This window comes from Sarcophilus harrisii, chromosome 3 (genome assembly GCF_902635505.1).
Source record: "Sarcophilus harrisii chromosome 3, mSarHar1.11, whole genome shotgun sequence".
NCBI classification, from domain to species: Eukaryota; Metazoa; Chordata; class Mammalia; order Dasyuromorphia; family Dasyuridae; genus Sarcophilus; species Sarcophilus harrisii.
Genome location: NC_045428.1, coordinates 30,270,921 through 30,288,129, shown reverse-complemented (window position 1 = coordinate 30,288,129; position 17,209 = coordinate 30,270,921). Strand labels below are relative to the sequence as shown.

Genomic DNA, 17,209 nt, shown 5'->3' with positions numbered 1-17,209 from the left:
TATATGACCAAAATAAAGTTCACAGAATAATAGTTGTTGAAAATACTCTTTGTTAACTATAAAAGAAAGTTTTCGGGGGAAGATGATGGCTGATATTTATACCTGACACTACTGCTACATCTCAGCCATCTATTTGGATCATTGCACCATCTGCCAGTCCTACCCAGCCCCATTCTCCTTCCTGAGAACAAAACTCCCTTCTGTGGTGACCTCTCCCCTATATGTATTCTCTTTTTCCTTTTAGAATGTAAGCTGTCTGAAAGCAGGGATTCACTTTTTAAGTCTTCGCTTTCCTTGTACTTAGCACAATGCCCGGGATACAGTAGACACTTAATAAATATGTATCCACTAAGTGACTCATTCATTCATTCATTCCTACAAATTTCCATTTTAAAGGTAAAATGTTGGTATAATCTCATTGCTCCCTAAAGCATTCTCTCCCATTGAGGAGGTGGGATCTCCTATGGACTGGGTTATTAGAATTGCTTCTATTTTTATTTGCTTCGTGACTTCAAGATTCATTGTTACATCGTCTGTTGACAAGAATTATTTCAAGTGTCACTTGCCTTGTACACGATTGACATGGTACATTCTTTATTCTGCCTCTGGATCCACACCTTTTAAACATCGTGTTTAAGTTATTGTTCACTGATCAACAGAAGGTAGGACAGTACATGTTGTACCTGACTTAAATGCCATTTTTCTATGTACCTCTGCTGGCTTTAATTATTTCTTAGTAAACACACAGAACAGCAACTTTCATTGGTCAACCAGTGGTTCACAGTAGTACCCATTTAACCATGTTCACAACAAAATCTCTTCATTAGAGAGGAAATTCTGAAGCCTTCATCTGAGTGCTAAGTTGTGGATGAATCAGCATTTACATCCCCAGTGAGTTCCAGGACCTCAATTGGAATAGAAGGTGAATCCCAATCCAGGACATTTCCAGGGGTGGCTGAAATGAAGTCACCTTGCCTTTAAAGGTCACATTTAAGCAGCACAGATGTTGAATAAATTGGGCTGCCTTTTCAATGTGTAAAAAAAATCAATCACCATACTTTGAGATTTAATTCTCCCCCCCTTCCCTTCCCTCCAGAATCACTGGAAAGTAGGAATGTCAAGCCAAAGGTTTTACAATTTACAAATATGAAATGAATATATTCTTTAAAAATAGACTAAGTATGAAATGAAATCCTATGAAATTTCCCATCATTGTATTTTTTAATGCATTTTTTTCATGGTAAGAAAATGGAACAGATACTACTGGTAAATAAATAGCTAATGGAGAAAAATGCTGATGTCAGTGCCAAGATTATTTCTTAAAAGCACCTACATCAAATGCATTGCTCTCTAGGTTTGTGATGGAGGACTCTAAATATCTAGCATTTTTTTTCTTGGAAAATGGAAAAAAAAAATGGAAACAATGTTCTTTCTGAAATATTTCCAATTTGCTCAGCATTGTAATGAATTGTACAGAATAGAAATAGTGAAGTGAAATACAAAGTTACCCTGTAACCTCCATTCTAATGAATAGTGAAGCCCTGTATATCGTTGTAAATATTTTTGTTGCTCATTCATTTCAGTTACGTCCAACTCCCCTTGATCCCATCTGGGGCTTTTTTGGAAAAGATGCTGGTGCTGTTTGCCAATTCTTTCCAGCTCATTTTACAGAATGGAGAAACTGAGGAAAATAGGGTTAAGCGCCCAGAGATGTGTAGCTAGTATGAATCTAAAGCCGGCTTTGAACTCAGGTCCTTCTGATTCTAAGCCTCGTACACTATACACAACTGTATATATTATCAAAGAATACTTACCGGACATTAGGGTTAAAAGGCTCTAAAAGATACTGATTGTCATTAACTGGTTCTCTGAGAATCTGCTGTTTTGGGGGTGGGAGGGAGCACTCAATTAATCCCATAGGAGCAATGACTAAAATCTAAATAATATTGTAAAAGGGAGTTTATAACATAGGTCTGACTCTCTTTTCCTGGTTCCAATACCTCCAGTGACAGCTAGATGGTGTGGCAGGCAGAGCAGTCTGCCTGCCTGAACCTGAGTTCAAATCCAGCTCAGATACCTACTAGTTGTGTGAACCCTAGCAAAATAATCTTGTTTTGTTCATCTGGGAAATGGAAATGATAATGGTATCTACCTACAAGGGGTAAAACACGAATACAAAATGAGGACATAAAATATGTTAAAATGAAACTATAAAATCTGCAAATTCTTTGCAAACTTAACATATCTCAATTGCTATTATGATTATTATTATATTATCTTTTGAATAAAATACAAACTTCTCATTTTCTCATTTATATCCCTTCAGAATATCTTTAGTTACTATACCAGTATTTATTTTTTCCAGTCTTTTCATTGACCAGTAAGCAGCCCCTCCATACAAAATTCACCATTCTGGTAAAAATGAGCTGGGAAGAACCCTAAATCCACTGAGTCCTGTCCTCTCAAGCCCACTCCTCACTAAGGAGGGTGTGTATGAATATCACTCTCTGTCCATCTACATAGGCCCAGAGTAGATAAGTCAAAGGGTTACCAATGAGGACTCAAGCATTGGTCATGATGGCTGGTCATCTGCGAAGAAGCAGGTCCCACTGATTCTACCTACCAAGTTCCCACAAGTCTGTCAGTTCATGATGCTGAGTGAAACGAGCAGGGCCAAGAGATCATTCTATACTTCAACAACAATACTATATGATGATCAGTTCTGATGGACCTGGCCATCCTCAGCCAGGAGATCAACCAAATCATTTGCTATGGAGCAGTAATGAATTGAACCAGCTACGCCCAGAGAAAGAACTCTGGGAGATGACTAAAAACCATTACATTGAATTCCCAATCCCTGTATTTTTGTCTGCCTGCATTTTTGATTTCTGTCACAGGCTAATTGTACAATATTTCAGAGTCCGATTCTTTTTGTACAGCAAAATAACGGCTTGGTCATGTATACTTATTGTGTATCTAATTTATATTTTAATATATTTAACATCTACTGGTCATCCTGCCATCTAGGGGAGGGGGTAGCGGGAAGGAGGGGAAAAATTGGAACAAGAGGTTTGGCAATTGTTAATGCTGTAAAGTTACCCATGCATATAACCTGTAAATAAAAGGCTATTAAAAAATTAAAAAAAAAAAAAGTCTGTCAGTTTATTGGGATACCAGGACTCTGTAGAAACAGAGAATGGGTAATGGGGAAATTTGCTTACCTGTTTGTATTCAGATTCTCTTCCAACCAGCACTTGCACGATGTAATTGATGGGATCTCCTCTCATCGGTGGTACTGTCTCCCACGAAATCTCACATGCATTTCCTTCTAACTGCGTCACGCGAGGTGCTAAAACAAAATGGCAGACAAACCCATAGGCTGGAGACCTCGACATTCAGAATGATCTTTTACTGGTTAATCCTTAATGACTACTCTTCTGAGGAAGGAGTAGAGGTAGGAGTAGAGATTTAGTATTTATATTAAATAGGAATTAATATTTAGTAGAGTGGGGGATGAAGATGTGTGGATATTGTTTTGCATTTGGTTGCTGGTGGAGTAATCTTGGAGGAATAACTTCTAAGGCTCCTACCATTGTCAAAACATAGGGGAGAGGAGGGAGGCTGGATTAGAAAGGGATAGGAAATGAATTTGTGCTTTCCTAGATACAGGGGATTTCCAGGGGAGGAATCTTTGCCAAGGCAGATTAATATCTTCTTTACAACTTGTAGAAGTGATGACTGGGATTGAATATGGTATGATCTGCTCAGGACCAAGTACATTGGGATCCTTACCTCCAGACTCTTGGCTATTAGATATATCTTAAAAGAGCCTAAAATCCAATTAACTTTTTTGTTTTGTTTTGTTTTTTTGATGGTAAGGTGTGTTTAATGGAGGTTGTGAGCCCTCCAATCTTATCTAAGGAGACTTCAAGACCTGCTGTGGCATAAACAAACAAACAAATAAATAAATCCTGGCCTTTGGCCTGCCCTGGACTCCTACCAGAAGCCTCTAGCATTTGGATAGATGGCCTACCTGGACCTGAGACTTTTGGAGCTAAGGGGCTTGAAAACACTGGGGGAAAGCCTGAAAGAAACAGGCACGGTGCAGTGAGATGAGCACTGCCTCTGGATCTCTGATGTTCCCCATCTATGTGATTATTTAACCTCAGTTTTCTCATCTGTAAAATGAAGGGGCTGGAGCAGATCCCTCCTTGGGTCCCTTCTAGTTTCAGACCTATGCCAGATTTTTGGAGGGGAAGAGCCCTTCCTCTTGATTGTGCTTTATTCCCTGATATTTGAGACTACAGAAAGAACATCAGGAACCTCCAATTCTGAACCCATCTCTGCCCCTTAAGGCTGCAAATTCCTTATCTCTTGGCTTCTGCAAGGACTGGAAGCAAGCAAATTTTCAAAACCGAATTCACAGGGTTCTTAAGTGAGAGCTCTTGTGTAAAGCTTTGCAAGAGCAAAGGGCTACTCTTTTAAACTCAATTTTTTTCCTCCTTCTACTTGTCTCTAAATGAGGACACTGTCCAGATTCCATTAAAAGCCCAGACTGTTAAAGCATCCCTTCTCCACGCTCCCCCACGCAGACATACAAGCAGCAGTTGCTCTGGGAGAGACGGCTGACCACTGATGACTGATAATGGGCTTTTAATGACAGAACAGCCCATTCTCCAGGGCTAGCCATGCCAGGGCACCCTGGCCCAGGGAAAGACAATTGCCCTTTCTGCTCAGTGGGGTGTACAATATTTTATCAAGTAAAACTAGGGAGAGAAGCTGATAAACAGCGATTGCCCAACAACACCCAGCAGAAGCTTAGCATGGGTTTATCGAACACTATCAACGGTGTGAATTAATAGACTACATATTTCTCAGCTGAGCAAGGCCTTCTTCTGAAGATCCCTGAAGACTCCATGGAGGGAAAGCAAGGTGGAAGAATGGCATTCTTCTCCCTCAAATTAGAAGCACTAAGACTCAGGGATATTGGGAGCCAATTCCCATCCATTATAGAAATACAATGTGGTATTGCCATTCTCCCTCCCTAAAATGTAAGTCCCTTGAGGGCAGGTATTGTTCTTTTGTGTCTTTAACACCTTTAACATCTAACTCAGTACCTAGTTTACAGTAGGAGCTTAATAAATGCTGACTCACTGTTTGGTTTAATTCCTGATTTAAACCTCAAAAAATTTGAAATATGGAAAAGCCCACTGAGATCACTTATTTCAAAACATTCCATTTTGTAGATTTCCTCCCCCCACTATTTAATTCACATCTTTTCTGTGGATCTGTGTCTGTTGCAAAGCACATTTAAGTCTTAGGACCCAGGGCCTCAACAGAGATCAGGATTTGAATTTTAGCTCTATTATTAGCTGTGTGACTGACTATGGTCTAGCCATTTAATCTCTCTGTCCCTCAATTTTCTCATCCATCAAATGGAGATGATGGTACCCATACATCCTGCCTCACAGGGTGGCAGAGAGGAAAATTTGTGTTAGGTTTCAAATACTATAGAAATGTCCACAAACCTTTGATGGTAGGTGGGACGCATTTGGTTGTGCTGAAGGTGTACGTCTCCGAGAAGGGTCCTTCCCCTGCATCATTCACTGCTTGTATTCTGAAGGTGTAGCAGGTGAATTCTGTTAATCTCTGTACCTTGTAGGTATGGCTTGGCCCTCGGTAAATTGGGATGAACCTGCATGAAGAAAACAACAACAAAAAAAAGCAGACATTAACACGATATTAAGTCAGAGCTATAGACTGAAAGATGAGAGGGATTTTACGACTTTTGATTCAAGTCCCTTTCCTTAGAGATGAGGAAACTGAAGACTTAGGGATGAATGGCAGTATCAGCTGAAAGGAAAACTTAGCTATCCAGTCTCTGTTGGACTAATATTTTTTTGATGAGGATGCTGAGTTTAGAAGTTATAAGTGGTAATCATCAAATGGAAAAAAATTGCTAAATGCTTTGGCTGGTACACAGTAATAAATGATCTTCTTCCATCTCTCCCCTCAAATCCTCTCTTTTCTGGTAGGAAGTAGCTTGCATTCTACATCAACTTAGGCTTCATTAGTTTGTCTCTTATAAGGTTTGTATATTTTATAAGGTATGTTTAGCAGTCAGAAATTACCGCCTTTAACACACTGCCCTTTATGCATAAGCTTGCTCTTCTTGTCTGGAATGCCCCCTCTCCTCATGTCTCTCTCTGCTAGGGGAAGCCCTCCATAATATAATCCCTCTAGGTTTTATTTTTTAAAATATTATATTTTTCCCAATTACATGTAAAACATTTTTTAATATTTGTCTTAAAAACTCTTGACTTCCAGATTCTCTCACTTCTTCCCCACCTCATCCCCACCACACACACACACTGAAATGGCAATGTGAAGTTAAGCAAAATATTTCCATAAAGTCATATTACAAAAGAAAACACGGCTCCCCTTGGGGGGAAAAAACTCTCAAGAAAAATCAAGTAATTTCAGACACATTGTATTCAGACACAATCAGATCTTTCTCTGGGTATGGAGAGCATTTTTTATTGTAAGTCCTTCAGAGTAGTCTTGGATTATTATATTGTTAAGAATAGCAAAGTCATTCATAGCTGATTATCCCACAATATTGTTATTATTTTGTACACACTATACTTCACTTTGCATGAGCTCATGGAGGACTTTCCAGGTTTTTCTGAGAGCGTATCACTCATTTCTCTCCAAGTTTTAATGCTATTATTTTCTTCAAATTACCTTGTACAAATTAATTTGTATAAATGTATAAAGCTCCCTTCCCTTACTGAGCAGAAATCGAACTTTTCGAAGGTAAGGTTTGGTTTCCATTCTCATTCTTACTGCATTGTACACAATAGGTGCTTAATAAAAGCTTATTGGAATGACATGAATTGTTCTATATTGTAAAATCTCCATTAACCAGGAAGTTGAAGGTGGGGTGGGTGAGCCACATTGGACTGGATTATCTAGGAAGGAGAGGCACCTCTGGAATATCCTCTCTGATTGGGCCTAAGGAGTACAATTATTTGATTCTCTTGACCTCACCTGCAAAGACACATTCAAGAAGGATTATAATATCATCTGATGGAGAAAATCTGATTTTTTTTTTCCCCACTGTATTTTGATGCACATTAGAGACAAATATAATATGGGATCACAGACCGATAGGGCCATTTCAGGGCTTTTTAATATCTCCACGAGATAGGTTTTGAAAAGAAAAGAGATAACAGTTAATTCCACTCATTCCAGGGGCTTATTTTATGGTCTGTAACAATGTGTTATCATTTTCTAAATTCCATTTTAAGAACATCTTACAAGATGTTTTAACTATGGCATTTTTCAGCTGAAATGAACAACAGTTGAAATAGTCAATTCTCATAAATTAAGAGTTTTAAATGAACTCAATGCTTACACAATCCTAATAATGTCTGGTAGGTAAACGAGTCCCTCAATCTGCAGTCAGGAGAGAACTGGATTCAAATCCTGTCTCTGATTCTTACTATGTGCTCATACACAACCTACTTAAACTCTTTGGGCCTCATTTTCCCCATCTGTAAAATGGATGCAGAACCCTCTACAATGGAATGTTATGAAAATCAAATGAGATAAAATAGGTAAAGTATTTTCGAAACCATCAGACATCACATACATATATAATCATTACAATAAGCATAATTAACATAAATACTATGAATTAATTGTAACATTATCTTTACATAGTTTTATGCATTTTTCTCATTTTGAAGTTTATCTGGGAATCAAAAATGTGTGTATATGTATATGAAATTGAACATGCAATTTCTTTCATCCTAAAATATAATCATTCTTTTTTGAGTCTATAAGAAAATAATTCAAAGACAAAAAAATGCAACCAAATCATTAATAAGAGAATTACAAATTACAACAATTCTAAGTTTTGCCCTCACACCCAGTTATTTGGCTGATATATAAAAATAGAAATAACCAAATGTAGGTGGGATAATAGGAAAACAGACACACTCATTTCTGGTGAGGCTGTGGGATGGTTTATCTAATCTGCAAAACAAATTCTGATTATTTGAGCAAAATCATCAACTGTTCATACTCTTTGCTCCAATGATCCTACTCCTGGGGGATTTTCCAAGGAAGATAATAATAAAACAAGTCTTAGATATCCCAAAATAGACATACCAGGCATTTTTTTTTACAATAGTAAAAAAACAACAAAAAACCCTACTCCTTAATAACAAAAAACACATAGAAATAAACCACGTGTCCACTGATAGAGCAATGGCTAAACAAATGGTGACATATAAATTCCACAGAACTGTAAGAAACAAAACATAGGAGGGATTCAGGAAAATGTGGATGGCTGACAAAGTGATACAAAGAAATGAGAATGCTATTCACAGGAACTGGTATGTGACCGTTGTAAGCGAAAGAGTGCTACAATACAACAAGTCCGGGTTCAATGAAAGGACCAACTGTGATTCCAGAGGGCTGATTTTAAAAGCACTGGCCTTCCTGGTTAAAGAGGTGGGAGACTACAGGGACAGAATGTGGTGTATGTTGTTAGTATTCTTAGTATCAGTTGCTTTTGCTCAGCTATTTTTGTTACAAAGGAGCATTTCTAGGAGTGAGGAATATATTAGGAAGTTAATATGTGTTTAAAAAAAAGGCGTCGATAAAATGTTAAAAAATAAAATGATTCCACGGGCTTAATGAAGAGCATTTTAAAAATAATCGGGCAATAAACATTTATTGGGTGCTTAAGATGTTTCAGGCACTATGCCAATTGCCAGTCACATATACACACACAGTAAGCAGGTGACAAGAACGAAATCGAAACGTCCAGACCAAAGAGAGGTCCAATTTCTGGACAAGAGAAATATATTTCTCCCTTCTATTCTCCTCAAGCATCCTCATTGGGATTTCAGGGCATCCCTACAGAGTTGCATTCAGTAGGTTGGTTTAACCAAATATTTCTATGTGGATACTTTGGGAGGAGTTCAGTCACCGTTTATGGGAGCCTAAGTTTTCTGAGGCAAATCCGTGAGAGAATGAGTGCCTCACGACTTGTCTTGACTCCCAAAATGGGTCCAAAGGGCAAGAAAGGCATTAGCTCTTTTGGTATGGCTCCAGTCAGGGCTTGGGGAAAGGTAGGAAGTTCCTTCTCTAAGCAGCCCAGAGCAAAGTTACTCTGGTGCACAGGTCTGTTACGATCATTTTCTTCCTTCTTAGTCTGACCCTTCTGGGTACTTAGACCATCACCATCCTTGCCAGTATAACTACCACTATTTTTATAGATTTCATTAATAGCTTTTTCTCTGAAATATTTTCAAGAAGGAAAATGAATAAAAGACTTTTAGATCCAAAGACAAATTTCACTTGCAAAACTTGGCTTATCAAATCAGAATATTTTAGCATTTAAACAGATACAGCCATGCTCAAGCATCATAGTTTGAGATTCTAGTTTTATTAGTCTTATCATTTCTATGTTTATTGTATCCTTCCTTTTCAGCCCAAGGAATCCATTTCCTCCAGGCAGACAGATTTTCATTGCTGGAAAAGGTTATGTCTATCTTAAGAAACCCATGATACCATGGGGACCAATTTGGCTCCCTGACATATTTCTGCCCCTAATGAAGCTATCCCTTCTAATGCTGGAAGCCAGCAGCTATTTATTAACTCAGTTAAGTTCACCTGAGTTACAATCGCCAACACCAGTAAGTGCCCTTAATTATCCTGGGACCTGCAGGTAATGATGCAAGCAGGTCTAACTGCTGATCACTAGCTGCTCGGTTTCCCACAAAACTCACTTTCAGAGAAACTCACAGGTAACTCTTCAGAAGGTTGTTACTCATTTACTAGTACTTTAATGACTGAATCACAGTGATCAGAAGGCCTAGTGTGAGAAGAGAAACCAAAGTCTACCCATCTAGTCTTACTCTTCATTTTACAGATGGAGAAACTGAGGTTCATTATTTTTACCCTTCATTTTACAGATGGAGAAACTGAGACTCATGCGCATGATATGATTTGCCCGAGCTCTGGATCTTTGACTGTGCACCTTCCATTGCAATATGATTATTTCTTTTGGTGTAACCATCTTAATATCTGAGCCCGTATGCATGTGGAATTAGACATAGCAATGGAGAAATTTTACAAAAGTCTAGTAATGTCAGAAACAGCATGAAAAAATAACATGATGGAGATACATGATGGGAAAAGAAGATAGGAGATTAGGTGGATGATGTAAGAGGCCAAGGACCATCTAAAAAATATCCAAACTTAAGCTAGAGGAAGCCTTTGGTGTGATGGATGGATCCTTATACTGATAAAAGAAAATCTGAGGGAAAACAGATAGTATTTCATAGCCCAAGAAGGCATGGATGGGTAGGGGAAGGAACATTCAATGTCAATGGGATCCCTCAGCCCTATCTTATTTGCTTATCTAGTATCTATCAGCCTTATCTATTTGCTTGTTTCTTCATTTCATTTTCTCACTCCTTTCCTCCCTCCCTTCTCTCTCTCTCTCTTCCCTCAACTGGGATTAGGTGACTCCCCCAGGGCCACACAGCTAATAAGTGAACTCATTTTCTCCTGACTCCAGTAACACTGTTCTATCCACTGCACCATCTAGCTGCCTGAGAGGCAGGAAGAGGCCAAATTATGAAAGGCTTTCAAGGCCAAACAGAAGATTTCATATTTTACTCTGGAAGTGATAGTCAATGCACCTTTAGTCAAGGGGACCTGGCCTGACCTGTACTTTTTGAAGGTCAATTTGGCAGCTAAATGGAGTATGTTTTGGAGGGGAGAAAGACAAGGCGGGTGGATTCCCCAGCAGGTAGAAGGCAATGGTGGCTTGTACTAGGGTGAGCGTATTCTCTGAGGAGAGAAGGGGGCATACATTGAGAGATGTTATGAAGGTAGAAAAGCAGGACCTGGAAACCGTTTGTCTAGAAGGGTTAAGAGAGGCAGAGGGGTTCAGAATGACAACTAGGTTATAGGCCTGCAGGACTGGGAAGATGGCAGTACCTTCTGTGATTATGAAAAGATTATAGGGATGGGGTGGCTCCTGTCTTCCGAGTACTTGTAATCCAGTTGGCAGCATGATACTTCAAATAATAAGCATCAACATTAAAAATAAATATTAAATAAAGGAGATAATGAGGCAACACAGTGGATAGAGCATTGGCCCTGGAATTGGTAAGACCTGAGTTCAAATGTATGACTCTATGCAAGTCATCCTTCCTGCCTCAGTTTCCTCTTCTATACAATGGGAATAATGATAACATCTCCTTCTCAATATTACTGTGAGGATCAAATGAGATAATAACTGTAAAATGCTTTAGCACAGTGCCTGGCACATGGTAAGGGCTATATCAATGTGAGCCATTATCATCATGTTTTACAAATCATAACATAAATGCTACTTGTTCCTCTTATTATCATTACTCTTTGTCTTCTTCATCATCATGCTTTGCAAAGCATAATTAAATGTTACTTGTCCCTGTAGATATCAATATTGTTACCTGGATAAAGAGGTTCAACAGGAGAAGTCCTTTTAAGCTACGATAGAGATAAATTGCAGAAAAAGTGGGATTTTATCTGGATCTTGAAGGATAAATAGCATCTTTTGTATATCCAAGAGACAGAGATAGAAAGAGGCTAGTACAGGAGCATGAGTGGAGCCAAAGGACCTCAGTTCAAATCCTAGCTTGTCTCATACCACCTAAGCTGAACAATCAATCAATCAACAAGTACTGTTTAAGCTCTTGCTGTGTGCTGGCCTGGAGCTGTATTTTTGGGGGAAATACAAAAAATAAATAAATAAATAAATAAAATAAAGCTTGGAATAAGAGTATAAAGAAGATGGACATGATAGGGGGAAGGCATCTAAGGACATATTAGCAAAGATGGCAGCATGCCCTAGACTGACAGGGTCAAACTGAACTAGAAATGGGGCCCACAAATTGGTACATAAGGATCCCGGCAGGTGGCATATTAACTTAAGTTTAAAATGCAATATTTATTTTTTATTGCATTTTTATTTATTTTGTTGAATAGTTCCCAATTATATCTTAATCTGGTTCTGGCTGTGCTCATTTGACACCTCTAACCCAGAGGGAAGAGAGCTGGCTCAATTAAGAGTTTTCTGGGGAAATACATAACCTCTGAAACTTAAGAACTGTGTGATCCTGGACAAGTCATTCATTAAGATTGTATATTGTTGAGCACTGGACATTGATAGAGATACAGAAAGAGACTGGGTCTGAGGGCAAAGAAATAAGAGAGATTGAAAAAAAAAATAACCTTGGGCATGATGAAAATGGAGATTTAGGCAATAATAGCATCCATTCCTTATCCGATTCATTTTTTGGCTACTTCTGTTAAAAAAATTTAGCCCATGTGCAACCTTCAGATCTCCCTTCCCCAAAAATACAATAATGGATTAAACCATTTCACCCCACAGTGTCCTTTTTTGAGCATAACTTTCCAATTCTTTTTCATGTCCCCGACAGGCAGAAGCAAGAAAGATTAGGCTTCTCCTTTTTATGGCCAATGTTTATGTCAAACTAGATGGGAGTTTCCCCTTGGGTTAATATTCCCTGTAGCTTTAAGATTTCTGGGAAAGATTAAACCCATCGATCCAATAATTCAATTTCCATAAAAACCCACTTTGCTTTAAATTTATAAATAAACACAATCAGTTAGGTGGCCTCTAGTCTCCCATTAGGAAGACTGAAAAGGACATATTGATTACAAGTCACAGGGTCAAGTTATGAATGTCAGTCAAAGGGTGGAAGCTTGGAGCAGAGGCCCAGAATAGATGGAGGCATAGTCTACATGGCCATCAGTTTAGGATTGGAGCTGTTTTGTTTTGAATTATCTCAGAAAGGTCACTCTCCTTTAGGACCTGAGATTACAGTCAATAAAGAGGCAGCAGAGTACAGGGGAAACAGCATTGGTTCTGGATCTGGATTCATATCTCACCTCTGATGCTTACTGCCTCTTTCTAAATTACATTGGTAAGACCATTTACTTCCTCATGGCCTGAGTTCTTTCATTTCCAAAAGCAGAAGGCTGGTTTAGAAGAGCTTTAAAAATCTTTCTAATTTTACATCTAAGATCCTAAGATCTCTATATGTAGTTAAAGTTTAAAATGTTAGCATGGCATTCTCAATGTTTTTTCTACCCTGGAAGTTTCCATGAAGTAGGGAGTTCAAATACTATTAATTGCATTTTACAGATGAAGAAACTGAGGCAGTTCAATCCACTTCTGGAGAGATCTAAGTATAAGGGAGCTTCCCCCATCACTAACAATTAACCGAGACTTGATTCTTAGCAACCTGAACCCACTGCCTTTGTCCTTTGGGAAGAACAAGTCTATTCTTTCTACCATGAGGGAGATTTTCAAATCTGGAAGAGCTGCCATGTTCTCTAAACACGGAGTCTTTTCTTGTACAATTCTATTGCCTGGTCTCCAAATGACATGATCATTTCGCCCTTCATTATTGTAGATACTTTTTGGAGTATCCTTCTTACACTCTGGGGCTCACAGTACTCTTCAGGTGATCTGGCCGGGGTAGAGGGGATGCTCATTATACCAGGCCTGGACACTCTAGGAAATCTTCTCAAGCAGGAGGTCAAGCCAGGGATGGCCAAGCAGATTCAGTGGGGCTCTGCTGTTGGGGTCATAGGGAGCTGCCACTCAGCTCCCTTCATAGCTACTAGAGCAGAGCAACTCGTTTCGTTGGCTAAGCAATCAGCCAGAAACTGTGAAGATACTGATAAGAAAGCTACATCAAGGCCCTTCTTGAGGTAAAGAACTAGATTACGGCCAGGGCTTTGGCCCTGGGACCTCCTGTCTTCCTCCTCTAGTCTATTTCAACTGGTGACCTCATCAACTCCAACAGACCCAATGATCACTCTCAGATCTATTTATTTAGACATGACTTCTTTCCTATCCTCCAGACTATTCAACTAGATACTCCATCAATGTCTTAAATAGTATATTCCAAACTGAATCCGTTCTGTTTCCTTTTCCTTCCTGGTTCTGAAGATCTCTAATTCTCTTTTTTTTTTTTTTCTTTTTTTTTATTTATTTATTTATTTAAATTTACAGGATATATACATGGGTAACTTTACAGCATTAACAATTGCCAAACCTCTTGTTCCAATTTTTCACCTCTTACCCCCCCTCCACCCCCTCCCCTAAATGGCAGGATGACCAGTAGGTGTTAAATATATTAAAATATAACTTAGATACACAATAAGTATACATGACCAAAACATTATTTTGCTGTACAAAAAGAATCAGACTCTGAATTATTGTACAATTAGCTTGTGAAGGAAATCAAAAATGCATGTGTGCATAAATATAGGGACTGGGAATTCAATGTAATGGTTTTTAGTCATCTCCCAGAGTTCTTTTTCTGGGTATAGCTAGTTCAGTTCATTACTGCTCCATTAGAAATGATTTGGTTGAAGATCTCTAATTCTCAAGGGGACCACCATGCTCCTGGTCAGCCAGGCTCACAACCTAGTTATTAGCTTAGACTTTTCACTTTCTGTCTCACCGCCTCCCTCTTTCCTCCCTCACCATTTAAGCTGGTGCCAAATCTGGTCAATTTTGCCTTTGTAACATCTCTCATTCATGTCCTCTTCTCTCCTTTACCATGGACAGCACCCTGGTACGGGCTCTCATCACCTCACATCTGGACTGCTGCAAGAACATCTGGTTCACCTCCCTGCCTCAAGCATCTTCTCACTCTAACCCATTTCTTCTTTTGGCTGCCAAAATTACCTTCCTATAGTGACGTCTGACCATGTCACCTTCTACTCAGAAATATCCAGTGGCTTCCTTCTCAGCTCCTGGAGCATCAAATATGAAGCCTTTTGTATGACATTCAAAGTCCTTCATAATCTGTGCCCTTTCCCCCTTCAATTTTTTTACATCTTCAACAATCTTTTTACATCCCATGAACCCTGTGATTCAGTGTCATTGGCCTCCATGCTGTTCTCTGTACAAAACACTCCCTGAGTTTTCCCTGCTTCTCTCCTATGCCTAAAATGCTCTCCCTCTTCAGTTCCACCTCCTGATTTCCTACAAGAAGCAGCTAGAACTCTACCTTCTTAATCCCCCTTTAATACTAGGTAGTGCTTTTCCACTATTAACTCCACTTTATTCTACTTATATACTGCATGTAGTTGTTTGCATGTAGTTTCTCCTAAGACACTGTGAGTGAACTGAGAGCAGGGGTCATCTTCTGCCCTCCTCTGTGTTTTCAGAACTTAACAGTGTCTGGCACCCAGTCAGTGCCTAATAAAAGACGACTGACATAAAAAGGCATCTCATAAATGTTCACTGACATGAACTCTAATGTTTTCCCCACTGTACTATGCTGAGCTCTCATCTGAAAAAGGAAATGTTTATGTGTGTTTCTGACTTTATAATTTAATGAATTTCTGAGGGGGCTCATGCAAGTCTGTTTAACTTCTTTGCAACTGCCTTAGGTTTGTTAAGTGAGACTTTTATCTTCTAAATGGGTTAATTTCAAAAAAGAAAAGCAGATGGCTTAGAAAAAAAGAACAAAGGACCAGGAGTGCTTATTCGCTTCTCTGTTCATTGCTTTACTGTGATTTGTGATGGGACAATATTTGCTTCAAGTAGGGACTACAGGCAGCTCATCCACATTAGTTCCTAGAAACAAGGTCCAACTTCCTCATCTTTTTCAAAAACATATTTGATACTGTTATGAATCCATGGCTTTTAATAAGATAATAAGACTCAATTTGCTTGTTTTTAGCTCAATTTTCCATTTCTCTCTGGTTTCGGTCCTTGGGACAGTTTTGTAGAATATGTAGTACAGAGGATTTGTGCTTTGTTTTCTGGGAGTATTTTGCCAGTGATTTATTCCCGGCTCAGAGGTGGGGCCTTGGGAAGGGAGAATGTGCCCAGCTAAGGAACATGGAGTTCCAGCATCCTTTGTAAAAGCGGATGGGAGCAGATGGAATCATTTGGAGATACCTGAGGCAGAGAGGGGCACTCCCTGCTCTGCCTACTATGTCACTGAATCCAAGAGTGCAAATTGTGCCTGCTGGGCCAATGATAATTTAGAGCAAGCAAGAAGGGGTTCATTATATATCTAAGTCTTAATATCTGCGTTTAGATTTTTTAGCTGAGACCTGAATAGGCTGCTAATGGTTTTTTTGTACCTAGGTTAATTTTCCAGACTTTTTTTTCTTATTGAAAATACAAAGAATAACAACACTGAAATCTGTAGCTAACAGAATGTTAGTGTGAAATGGGAGATAAAAAAAAATGGGAGAGAGAGAGAGAGAGAGATTGTTTCTTTGCTGAGGCAATTTGGATTAAGTGATTTGTCCAGGGTCACACAGCATATCATAACTATAGTTTCAAAGATCCTAGGACTTTATATATATATATATATATATATATATATATATATATATATATTTTTTTTTTTTTTTTTTTTTTTTGCTAAGGCAGTAGGGGTTAAGCAACTTTAAGCAACTTGTCCAGGATCACACAGCTAGGAAGTATTAAGTGTTGGAGACCAGATTTGAATTCAGGTCCTTGTGGCTTCAGAGCTGGTGCTCTATCCATTGAGCCACCTATCTGCCTCGACTTTTTTTTTTTTTTTTTTTTATAGGCTTATTTATCTTTCAAAAAAAAAAAAAAAAAAAAAAGAAAAACTCTAAAGGAGACCCTTTATTTCACACATCAGTTAATTATTTATTTAGTACTTAGGATGGCACAAACCCAGGGATATGAAGAATTGGAAAAATGATACTTTCTCTCCAAAAACACACTTCCTAATGGGAAAACAAAACTTAAATCAACAATTAAGTAATACATAGAATTGAATAAAGGGAATCTTTCTTGGGAAGTTTAGAATATGGCTTAAAATTTCTTGAGCCATGGATCCCTTTGGCTGTCTGATTAAATAGAATGTTTTTTAAATGCTTAAAAATAAAATATAGAGCATTCCAAAAGAAACCTACTATATTGAATTGTGGTTATCAAAGTTTGTTTCTTTTCTTTTCTTTTTTTTTTCAATTCACAGAAGCCAGATTAAAATGACTGCTCTAGAAGATCTGGGTTCAAGTGCCATCTCTGCCACTCACTACTCGGTAGGCAGGGTAAGGAGTGCTGATCTCTCTTTGGACCCCATATTCCTGGGTCTATATCCCAGGG

The 17,209-nt window shown here is 38.6% G+C and overlaps 1 protein-coding gene across 2 annotated transcripts in view; it reads right to left on the bottom strand.

Annotated features, from left to right (window-relative positions):
• FNDC3B (fibronectin type III domain containing 3B) overlaps positions 1–17,209 on the bottom strand; it is a 362,569-nt gene that overhangs the window by 14,167 nt on the left and 331,193 nt on the right. For both annotated transcript variants that reach the window (XM_031957667.1, XM_031957668.1), the window contains exons 24-25: positions 5,529–5,695; positions 3,222–3,349 (exon numbers count right to left, since the gene is read on the bottom strand). In XM_031957667.1, the coding sequence (XP_031813527.1) occupies positions 3,222–3,349; positions 5,529–5,695 (295 nt within the window). The remainder of the gene's footprint in view (positions 1–3,221; positions 3,350–5,528; positions 5,696–17,209) is intronic.